Source organism: Dinoponera quadriceps, unplaced genomic scaffold, assembly GCF_001313825.1.
Source record: "Dinoponera quadriceps isolate SergipeBrazil2010 unplaced genomic scaffold, ASM131382v1 scaffold5050, whole genome shotgun sequence".
Classification (NCBI taxonomy): Eukaryota; Metazoa; Arthropoda; class Insecta; order Hymenoptera; family Formicidae; genus Dinoponera; species Dinoponera quadriceps.
This window is the reverse complement of record NW_014560030.1, coordinates 937,974-950,367: the sequence shown is the minus strand read 5'-3', so window position 1 is coordinate 950,367 and position 12,394 is coordinate 937,974. Positions and strand designations below refer to the sequence as shown.

Genomic DNA, 12,394 nt, shown 5'->3' with positions numbered 1-12,394 from the left:
CGAGGCGCGCACGCGGCGACTCGCGCGGCCGCGGCGCGCCGCGCGAAACGTCGCGCGCGGTTCGCGCGCCGCGTCAATACTTACCCGGCGGCCGCTACGTATGGTATATTAGGATTAAAGTGGATCTCGCGTTGCGCTCCGTTCCCGGAATAAAGGGAATGCCACGATATTAAAGCCCGCGAGAGACGGAGAGAGCTACGGTGTCCCGTGGCCCCGAAATGTCCGACGGTCCTTCCTTCCTTCGTGATCACGCCCTCGCCCGCAAAAATCCCTAAAGGGTTAAAAAAAGGCGAAGGGTCGCTCCGACAATTCGAATCGTCGCCTATACGCGAGTATCGTAACGTCGATACGTGTCTGCCGTTTCGATTCATTTTGTCGGTAGCCGGTTAATTTTTTCGCGTCCCGCCTCCGTACGCTACTTGAAATGACGAATCGACGTGAGGCTATCGTGCAAACGGTAGAGGAGAAGTACGGCCCTCCGTTTTGTACAATAACTTCGTCAACGATCAATATTTTCAGCTGAAAACCGAACGATTACGTTCGTCAGTGTTATTCAATCGATTCTAGATTCAATGTTACGAAATATTTACTACTTAGGACATTATTTGTGAAAATCTGCTGATATTGCGTGACGGGTTAAAGAGAAACAGGGGTGGCTCGCGACTGAAATAGATCTAAATAATCGGTCGAAAAAACACAGTGCTTTTTATAAATTTGTATATATTTATTCAGAGTAAATTCTCTTAGAAGGAAACGCCATTGAATGTAACCGTGAATTTTTCACGCGGACGCTGATTTGTCAGAAAGTGGACACAATTTCTACGAATAGAGCTTTAAACTTGAATTATCGAACATAACTACTTCGATATGAAAACCTAGATAAAGAGGCCGCATTAAGTCCATTTTAGCGAGAGATCACATTAGCAAGACACGTCACACTATTGTTTAACTTTGTACAACTCGAAATGCGCACGACGGGATGAAATATTATAAATAACGAGCAAAACATTCAAGTGTACACGTGTAACAATACGCCCGAGTTTAAGAAGAACGCATGTGCGGTTAAATGCTAAAATGTAACTCGAGAACGTCTCGAAGATAAAAAGTGCGTTGTAACGTAACGAATGACGACTGATTCCATGAGTAATCACCTGTAATGGCGGAGATATTAAGGGGAGTCACAATACCGCCTTCTCCTCCGTTACAATGAAAAAAACCGCTTGTTATTACGCGATTCTCAGTTTCAGTCGAAGCTCTATATATAATGAAATACCTTCGCGTTATTTTTACAAGTATAGAGACCCGATCGTTGCTACGCGATACAACAGCGAGGGTTGTTCCAGCGCCGATCCATCGAAGTGCCCGCATAGTTTCGGAGGATAAGAGCGAATAACACGAGTCTTTATATCGAAAAACTTCGTCTAACTCGCGGACTACTACTAGTGAGCGTGGTAAACCACCCCCTCACTCTGCGGACCATTAGTATTATAAATGCGCGAATACTACGTTACGTGGGTCATAGGTTACTAATGAGCGAATTAATTAATCATTAATTTATTCTCACGCACGTACACGCACATTAACGGACACTAATGCGATCGCCGAAATATTTACGGCGCGATTAAAATCCGACGTCGATGAATTTCACGCGGCTTTTTTGCGAATATTTCGCCGACGATTTACGAGCGCGTTTGCTTCACACACGCACACAGCGACGACGTAGACCGAATTTCCGTGCGCGACGCACTAAGTAGGATACGGTCGTGCAATATCGGCGTCGCGACGTCCGCCTCGACCTGCACACACTTTTTTCAATTTCGGCCGTGAGCGCAAAATGAGGGGGTCGCGCGGGGGTAAATTTCGAGCCGAGCTTATTGGTTTTGCCGCCGGTATGACGTTACGCGCGAAATTGGCGGCGGCGGTAATTTCGTTAGTATTACGCTGCATAATTACCCTAATCTGACGCTCCCTCTTAATACGAGGATAATAAAATTCTTAAGAAACTTGTATTGTATTACGCACAGCGCGGGACGGGTTTATTCTACCGTAAATAATTACGGTGCCTAGCTCTAACATTCTCGCCGTGAGCGTTATTACGCGATATACGTTATGGAATGGAAGGAAAAAAAAAGCCGGACGTGTTGTAGATTTAAATGGAACGCGCACGCACGAACGGAAGAGCGAAAATAGCTCGATTGCGGTTTCCTGAAATTTTCCGTCGCGATCGTTGTCTTGGCAGGTGTACAAGGCGATTGGGCGGGGAATCGCGACGTTTGGGGAATGCGATTAAAACAGACGGAAAAAGTCCTGTGAATGTCGGTCCGAAATGAAAAAAGGAAACTCCTCAGAGGAGGCAAGCAACTACATACCCTTCAAGCGATACGAGCTAATCAAGGTTTACGCGTTTCTGCATCGGGAGAAAAGTCTCTCCGTCGCGCGTGCAAAGAGTGAAAAAAACAGCTCGCGTTAACGGCCGATCGTTATCGAGCGGGGCGCGATCGATAACGGGAGTTATTTAACGTCCGGCGTCGCGGCGTGTAATTTTTAACAATCATTTTTCGAAATATCGGGTTGCCGGGTCCCCCCCCCCCCTCCCGACCTCGTCCCGTTGTTTCCCGTATGGTGTTTCCACGGTTGTTAGGATATTTCGTTCGCGGCCGATCCGTTCGGAGGTGTTAGGTTAGGTCGGCCAGCCGAAATATCGCGATATCGGGCCGACTTTTTTTCCATAATTTTACTCGCCTCGTTATGTTACCGTTATTATTATCGACCTATATCGCGTTGCTCAAATCATCGCCGTGTGTCTTTCCAACATACCTCTCGGTCGCCTCGACGGCGGGATCCTCGAAGCTTCTATTTTTGGATGTACTTTCTCCTCCTGTCGCGTTCTCAGAGTTAGAGAGAGAGACCTTCTTCGCCCGCGCTCGGCTGCTGTTTCGCGCATCGATCGTGCGAATGTCGATCTCTCGACGCGCGCTATAGTTTATCGAAAGTAATACTCAGCGATATATCTCGAAGTTTCCTCGGTTTTTGTTGAAAAATGGCGCCGACTGATAACGCGGCGCGGCCGTGTGGGGATGAAGATATTATTTCGTTATATTCCGCCGTTTCACTCATTCCCTCGCACGTCATTGGTGAGTCACGGCGACAAATGTGTCGCATTATACATGGGAGAGAGATGTTTCGGCGGGTCGAACGTAAAATACGTTATAACGTCTCGCAGGAACCCGCGCGTGTTTCGCGAAATTTCCAGCTGATTTTTTCGTAATTCGTCTTCTTCGACATTACGTATAAATATATCGCGACGGCAATAATCTCCGACTTCAAATGTACGAGAGGCAATCTAATTACAATGAATCAATTGGACGAAAAGTGAGCGACTCCGTTCCATCCGTCCGTTGCGTGAATATTTGCGACCGCGAATTTTCCGTTCGACGATGATTTTCTGAATAATCCGCGAACCAGGTAACTCTCCTGTTGCGACACGCAACGCGTTTGATAGGAATAATATGCGACGCTCAAATTGCGCGGATAAAGTTGCCGCGAAAACGTAGATGGGAAAGAATCGCGCGAAGAGCCGTTAAAACATAGCAGACGCTATTTAACGGCGAACGTGTGTTGTAACGATGTTTGATGTCGTCGATAATGCGTTGTTACGAGGTTACGAGGTTTACGCCAAAATACGATAACAATAAAATCACCGCGCGGTTACCGAATCGGATTATATCCTGCAGGCGCGGACATCGCGGCGCGCTACCGCCCAATGGAAACCGTTCGGCGCAAATTCTGACTTCCTGCTGCATTTTTATCGATCTCCTAGCTTGGCGCTTTTAGTGGAAGAAGAATTATGAAAAAGAAACGACGAAGATTAACGCTTCGCTCCGCGACTGATGAAGCTTGTTTCCTTTTTCCCCGCGTCTATCCGTAAATACGCGCACGAAGAACACGGAGAATCACTTCGAACTCACTCGCGTATTACATTTCCTCCACCCCTCTCGTATAGAAACGCATAAGACGGAAGAGAAGTAAGCCGCGCGGTTTTCGCGCGCGCATGGCGATTTTAATTTCGGCGGGATTTCAAAGGCATTTTTCGACGAGAAGGACGGGAAGCGTCAGTCAAAGAGTACGGCAGGGGGGAGGGGGGGGTGACGAGGTGCCGGTGGAGGAGGAGGAGGAGGGAATCGTCGATTGGCTTACATGCCACCTGTAGCACCGCGGGAATGCGGTCGACTCGCGCTCGTTGTGATATCGCTTAGAGGTCGGGAAGGGATTCATCAATAAAGTTTACTATTTTTCCGATATCGTTTTTCCAATTCTATAAATCGTCGTGTGCCCGCGTCCTCGTACGTACGTGTACACACACATACACACACACATATGTATATACACAACATACACGTCCGCACGTACAGTGGAGGAGCGCGTGTATCTCGCGCGGCTCGCTCGCTCGCTCGCCCGGCCGCGCGACTCCGTTCGCTCGCGCTGCCATACACACCGGCCGTGGAGCCCAGTTATGAATGGCCTACGTCGGTTGACGTTAATCTGCCACTTCATCTCTCTCATCCAGCAGCCTCCGCTCTCTCTCTCTCTCTCTCTCTCTCTACATCCCCATCTCCGCCACACGCGTCCGCCTCGAGCCACCCACCCANGAGCCACCCACCCACCCCACCCGTGCCCTGCCGCGTACTCTCTAACCAATTGTTTCGTCGGGGGAGCAAAAAAAGGAAGGAGGGCGAGAGAGCGAGAGGAAGGAGGTCGCGAGCGAGAGGGTGGACGGGAAAAAAGGGGATGGTAGAGAGGGAAAGAGAGAGAGAGGAAAACTCGGCCTCGACGAAAAAATGCTTCGGCCCGTCGCGTTACATACGCGTGGCCACCAAATTAAATCGCTCGTTGTTTCGGCCGCGCATCCGTCCGTCCGTTCGCGTGCGAACGAAAAATAAAAAAAGCGGAGAGAGAGGGAGGAGGGGGCGCGTTTATGGTGTATCTTGGCGCGCGCGGAACGTTTTATAGAAAACGCCACAGGTTTTTCTGGCGATACTCCGGCGGACGAGTTCCGCGGACGCGTCCAATGACGAACCCGCAGTCTCGCGGAATGTTACAAACAAACGAATCGCTCTTCGCGAAAGGCAAAACCGATAAATATCACAAGTTGTTTAATGGCGTAAATAGATTTCCTTTTTGTAAATGTCGCGAGGTCCACGTGACGCGAGGCTTCGAAGTAACGTTGACCCCTCCTCTTCTTCTTGTGTCCCTAATTAAGATATCGCGGGAAGTTTTCCTCCACGGCCTATTTTATTACACACGATTGCATATTGTAATTTAACGTTGTAACGTAAAACCGAATTAAAGCGATAGAACGCCGTTATCAGAGCTCACATTTTTGATAGTACCGATTTATGGCGGTCACCATTAGACGGATCTGTACGGGAATGTACACGGGAAAAAGTTAGCCTTGAATCAAGAACGGATATTCTCGTGTATAAACAAAAATATTATAATCTCCTTGGAAGATTTTTATATCTTGATTTGATTTAATTTGTATTGATGCAAGTATTACTCAATTCAAGACTAAAAATCTTGCAAGAATATCTGAATATTCTTCCTTATACTTACTTCCTTATAATACTTACTACTTCCTTATACTTGCTTATATCTCAGAGCAGCATCCACAAACTTTGTGAGAACATAGAACAGATTGAGGTGAACAAAAAAGTTCCGTACCATTTTGCAAACAAAATTTCGAGTTATTACTGATTGAAAATGGCTATATATAAAGGCTTCTTTAACGAATAAGTAAAAAAATGTGCATGTTATTTGCAAAATGCTACAAGACTTTTTTGTCCATTTCAATCCGTCCTACGGCCTCACTGAATTTGTGGACGTTGTTCCGAGACATAGGAGAACGTCTATCTTGATTTGGGAATAATTTTTCTCTGTGCAATAATAACGCGAAATTGTTCCATCGAATTTCGATTTTTCGCTACTACAGTTCGAATCAACGCTCTAATCAGCTGAGTCGCTCGCAATCGAGAGGAAACCCCGACGAATTATGGGAGTCGTGGCGCACAGACCGCTGATGGAATCTTACTCTTTTCCTCCGCTGCGATGAACGTAACTCATCAGCGGCCCAAGTCCAAGAACGATTAACGCTGAGTAACGTCGCGCTCCGACTTCGACGTCCGGTTCAGACTCCGGCGCTGCTCGGGAACATTCCGATCTCTCGTCGAGACAAATTAAAATCAAGATTAGAGAGAGAGAGAGAGAGAGAGAGAGATTTAGCTGCGCGCCTCGCAAGGAGCCGCGGAAATAAAGGCCATCTTCGAGCACGGCTCCCAGGTCGTAGTCCAGTGGTTGTTCTCCCGCCGACGTCGAAGTATACCAATCGCCGTCCGCGTCCTGTAAGATTTATTTGACGACACGAGGGTGGAAAACGAGGGCGAGGGAGAAAACGCGGGATTTCAAAGGGAACGCGATTATTCGTTCCACGCGAGGAAGCGGAGCGGCCGGGGAACTGCCCGAAGTATTCGATCGAGGGAGAGAGGGAGAGAACATTTTGTCTTTAATTTTTGCATTTTATTCTCCTACTCGACGGAGCGCTTTGCTCCATCATCTCGCATCGAGGTCGTTGCCGCGACATACTCCTATCCGATTCGTGAGAGATGAACGCACGAATTATAACGAACTCGTTCGTCCTCACGTGAGCTACTATCTGCACGGTGAGGAACATTAATTTCGATCTTAACGTTATCGAGTTACGAGCGAACTTCGTTGGATCGGCCGCAGCAACGATACGAGGCACCAAATAATCATTTTCGTCCCAGCGACGGCCGCGAAAAGGAGAACGCTGCCTTAAGATCGGCCTCGTCCGAGTATATAGTAACGGGTGAAGGCACACTAACGACACACTGTATAAATAACATCAGCGCAGCGCGTGATCGTGGAACGCGCGTCGCTCTATCGTACAGACTAATTAAGGAATTAAATAGTATATTGAGACTGCGCTATGTACTGTTGCTTCTTATTACGAACCATTAAATACGACGCATTTTTTACAATATGTACAATTTCGCATTATACGAACATGTAGTGGGAGCATCGTGCGACGGACAATACGTTCCTTCTGCTCTGGAGGGAGCAGGCACGTACGTAAAAACTAGAATCGACAGTGCTAAAGCGCGCCTCTCGTCGGGATGTAATCACTTTAATTTCGCGTAACTTATCATTATACCTGGTGCGGTTGCATTGTCGTATAAACATTATTCGTATTTATGGTCCATAACTTTGACAGGTAATACTTTATGTTTCTCGCGCGCGTTATTCAATACCGCTGCGGAAAGTATTCGTCGCGCGCGCGCGACTCGCGCTCTCTCTTCCTCCGTTATATATCGTGAACGTTCCTCGTCTCGTCGTTAAGAAGCGCCGCGAAAACAGTTTTCAGCATAATCTAAAAATTCGGCGGGTCAGTCTACAAATTACAGGTACCGGAGATGACACTGAAAAATCCATTTAATTGATCCAAACAAAATCTGATTACATATGGAAAAAATTTTCTTTAGATTTAACATTTCTATTTATTTGACTAAAATATGTTTCATAGAAACAACATATACGAAATATTATTTGTTTGAGTGAAAATTATATTGTCTCATTCAAGAAAACTCTATTATTTAACAGAAAGAACGCTATTATTTGAAATAATATATTTTAACCAAACAAAATATTATTTGGTTACAATAAATATGTAAAATGAAACAAATAATTTCTTTACAAGAAAATTATGTTTCGTTTCACACAAATTTTTTATTTAAAATAAAGATACATATTCGTCGATAAGTCTAACAATTGTACTTATTGATCGAAACATTTGTTCCTTTGAAGAGTGTCAATGGTGAAATTTGTTTGGATGCAATAAAATTTATTAAATTTGAAGAAATCTCTTTCTCAGTGTAAGATACAAATCTCTAGGTTGTGAGAAGCGAAATTTGGTGCTTCGAACTAAAGATTTAATTCTCTGAAGCCTTTTCATTTTCGTCTCAGAGATCTAAAGCTTCGATTCAGAAAGCCACATTTTCGTTCTCATAACTGAATCATCTGTTTGAGCATATTTTAACCAAAATTTTGTTTGAGCCAACTAAATGGGGTTTTCGGTGTGTAAAATCAGATTTCAATAATACAAAGTCTACTTGTACAATTCGTCGCGTATATTGAATCTGTTTGGTTCGTCTAACGGTGTCCAAAGGTGTCCGTTTCGCTCTTGTCGCTTGCTGATTTTCGTAAGTGCCTTCGTTGCGCACACATGCGTCGTTTCGCTCTCGCACCTACTCACCTACACGACCTTCTGCGCGATCGCACGGCGAGATTATGCCGCTTAAATAAATCAAGAATTTCATATCGATACCCAACGGAAAGTACGTAAATGCGAAAGCTGCATTTCGGAATATAAATAAAAGGCTTGCGGTGCGACGCCCGCGAAGTGACGGAGAAATTCTTAAAAATTACGCGAGCGAGCGAATTAAATTCCGTCCGATCCGACGTCCTCGCGATCGACTTAATCTTCCAATGCACCATTCGATCTTTTCTCTTTCTCTCTGCCCGAACAGGGAAATTGTATACGCTAATATGTTACAATATATACGTATTGAATAACATCCCGACAAACACCGTCTAACAGTAACATAACGTTAATGTTATAATTTCTCTCTCAACAAATGTAAATTGTACATATTTCTCAAAACAAATGTAATGCAACATAACGTGCGTGTTATGTAACAGTTACATTCGAGTGGGAAATTATAAAATTGATGTTATGTTACTCTTGGTTGGTGTTTATTGAGAGGCTGTATAAATGGATAATAAATCGTGGCGTACGATTTTTGTTCCACGTATCATGTACCCTGAGAAATGGATTTGGGTGGGTCTACCTGACAATGGACTAAAATTAACTAAATGCGTTTCAGTTGAGAAGGAAACAAAATTTCTACTACTCACGAGCCAATTAAATATAATATATATATATATAATTATATGTAAATATAATATATATATAATATACATATAATTATATGTAAATATAATTCTTATATAACCAGAAATTCTATTTCCTTTCACCAGAACGAGTTTGGCCGGTAGATCATCAAATAGATCCAACCAACATTCATTTTTTAGAACATCCAAGTCGGCATAACGACCTTGACATATCGTACGTCTAAGCGTGATTTTCTCTTCTATGCGCATTATTTATGAATTATTCAAGAAAAAAAAAGAAAAAAACAGGAATGATGTGTTAAAGGAATAAAATGACATTGAGACCAACTTACATTAATATTCATAAACAAATGTGTACACGGTTAGAAAATAACAGTAACCTAACTACGCTGCCACGTATTTAAAGTCTGCGCACAATGACACACACGAGATTGAACAACACTGTACACTGTGAACCTACAATTCCCAAAAGTTAAGTTCCCTCGTTGGAACCGTTGGCCGCGCTGGGAAAAAATATTCGAGCCATTTTGAAACTCGGTGAATACGTCTTACCTCTTACGACTCTATTCCGATCCGCGAGGTGCATCGGAAGGTTAAAACGGGGACGCTTAAATTAATACAAAATCTCCGCAGCAGCTAAGCTATAAACGTATGATAAGAACGGAGCGGAGGAGCTCGTTTGTTAGGAAAATCACATTGGCAATTAAATATCGGTCGGGCGATTTACCAAGTCATCTTTCTCATTGAGACGTCATTCTCTCCGATTAATTGACTCGATTATTAAACTCCACAGTTCGCTCATCGTCGGACCTACGCGAGTCAGTCAAACAGTCGCGCGCCAATCAACGTTGCACGTCAACGTATTTTCGTTGCGATCGCTTCACGCCGTTTCTCGTCTCAGAATGGAATGTAAAACTGTCCTAGCACTTAACAAATTACTGCTGAATTGCTATACATTTTGTGCATCGGTTGGTTCAGGATCGATGATGCGCTCCGGGAGAAATTCCGGAGCTGACGCGATCACTCGAAACGGTCGTCCCGGAGAGTAACGGATTAGTAGTGCTTCGAGACCCTTATTTTTCGGCAGAATACACAAGAACTATGCGATCGGTACGAACTAAGGCGTTCCGTTAACGCCCCCGCGTTATCGAGCCTCTTCTGTACGCGTCGTCCGCGGACGGAAGGAAAAAAACAGCGAGAATCCACCGATTCGAACGTCGAGCGACTCACCCGAGATGCCTGCCAGGTTTCTCCTCCGGTTCTTGCCGGCACCTCGGTATCGTTTCCTCTAGTCTTTTTCCCTGGACAATCGTTCCCCCCTGATCCTCCCACTTCGGTAACATCACTTCTCGGCGAAGCTGATCTGCCCGTTCTCCGCCACCGAATCGCTCGGCGGTTGCTTCAGGACGGCGTCGTTGGCGCACTTAACGCGGAAATAACGGCAGAGTGTCGTCACGAGGAACATGCCGAACAGGATGCCCATTACGGCACCGACGGCGACGTCCCACCAGTGGTGCCGCTTGTCGGCGACTCTCGTTGCCGAACACACCACGGCCCATAGGCACGCCATGCTCTGCAGCCAGGGCTTCAGGTAGAACATCCGGGTGAGCAGACGATATTGGAGGTACCACTGTGGGGGCAAGAGAGAAAAAGGATGAGATTGGGAAATTCTTATTTACCAGTCCCCGAGAACAGCGGCCTGTGAGACCGCTCCGAGCGGTCCTCCTACATCCTTCCCGTCCCTTCTTTCTTACCTCAGAGCCCTTCGTTCGTTCGCCACGGCGGGGAATTTATTTCGCCATTCTCTCTCTTTCTCGCACACGCCGCTATTTATCTATCGCGGGGCGCGCTCCGCGAAAATCGATATCCGCCGTTAGTCTGGATTTTTTTCGGATTCTTTCCGGCAGGTTGCCTGGATATTAGCTATCGATACCTGAAGGGAGGATACCAGATGCTGGCATCGCGGCTCCCTGCATTGCCAACATGAGGTTCGGGAAAGATGAGACGCTTCCTTCTCCGTTTCGTTTTTTAATCTGTCGGGAGTGGATAATCTTGCGAAACTCACCACAACAAAGATGCACGTGAAAACGGACAAGGCTGCGTGACCGGAGGGGAAAGATCTGCTAGAGTCCATGACGAACCATGCCGAGTTGTCGGTATTTGTGCAGGTATAACTGCTGAAGTATCTGTAGGAAAGATTACACAGCCAGGATTAAAACAGCTGAGAAATCATATAGTTAGAAAATTACATAAGCGAATCGTCGCTTTAGTTTTTAAGAAGCCTCAAACGCGTTATAGAACATTGTACGACCGACTACATATTGTTCAGTTGAACATTGGGCATCTACCTCGCTTGCGATCGGTAAGCGCACCACCTTAATCGAGACATTACCGTGCGTTAATATTGCGAAGGGTGATCGAGCGCCGAAAATAACGGTGCTCTGTGCTAACAAGCCTACAGTTGGACCTCTAATTTATATAACCGATTGCGCACGAAAAAAGAATTTCCGTTCGTACAACAGAATGGCGTTAGAAAAAAATTCGATAATGAGAAGCGATATCTCTTATCGCGGCCGAAAGCATGTGGTTGCATCAAAACTAAGCTGAGATAACTGAGAACGATTGGTTTAGAAATCTCTTACTTTGTTTGTCCGACCTTTCATATCCCCCAAACGATCAGAGAGATCACACGAAAAAAAGATCTCTGTAACTGTAATAGGAACTAGACGAAAATTTGTCGACGGGAAATGATATTTCTCTGTTGCCGCGACCGAAAACATAAATCACAATAATACTCGATCTTCCTTGTTGACCGATTAGAAGCATCCTACGAGAATCTTCATGTTTCTACGATCGAATAGTTTTCCAAATAGTTTCCCGGTTCGCAAGAAATTCAGCCCCACACCTTTTTCCCTTGCTCAGTTGCACGAACCGCGAGTTGCTTTTTCCACGCACGCTCTTACATGTCGTACTATTACCGACACCATTTCTGGCTAGCAATTGCTAATCCGCGTACTTCCTCCGTTCTTCGTCAGACCGCGCGTAATACATCTAGGACCCTACGAACACGTCACCCGTGCGTTCGTCTACCTACACCACCAACGAAAGCCGATCCAATTGCGCGTAGGGTGCCAGGACACAAAAGAGAGCAAAGAGGAAATCGCTTACTCATCGGTGCAGTTGATTGCCTCGCGTGGCTTGCACGTGTCGAGAAAGTGCGGTCTTGGCTCGCCTATCAGTATTTTTATGCACTCGCAGACGAAAGCGAGGACGATAAAGACCACGATATAGTGGCGATACCAGGTCCAAATGTACTTCGATCTGTAGCCGTTGTAACCCTCGTTCTTGTAATTGTCTGCGGAATAACAGACGCATTCGACGATCCATATCTGAAACCGATTGATAAAAT

The 12,394-nt window shown here is 45.5% G+C and overlaps 1 protein-coding gene across 2 annotated transcripts in view; it reads right to left on the bottom strand.

The window, feature by feature from the left end:
• Positions 1 to 9,302: 9,302 nt before the first annotated feature.
• LOC106750616 (lipid phosphate phosphohydrolase 2-like) overlaps positions 9,303 to 12,394 on the bottom strand; it is a 20,073-nt gene continuing 16,981 nt past the window's right edge. For both annotated transcript variants that reach the window (XM_014631084.1, XM_014631085.1), the window contains 3 exons: positions 12,154 to 12,374; positions 11,051 to 11,171; positions 9,303 to 10,615 (listed from right to left, as the gene is read on the bottom strand). In XM_014631084.1, coding sequence (XP_014486570.1) covers positions 10,328 to 10,615; positions 11,051 to 11,171; positions 12,154 to 12,374 — 630 coding nt within the window. In that variant the 3' untranslated portion in view covers positions 9,303 to 10,327. The remainder of the gene's footprint in view (positions 10,616 to 11,050; positions 11,172 to 12,153; positions 12,375 to 12,394) is intronic.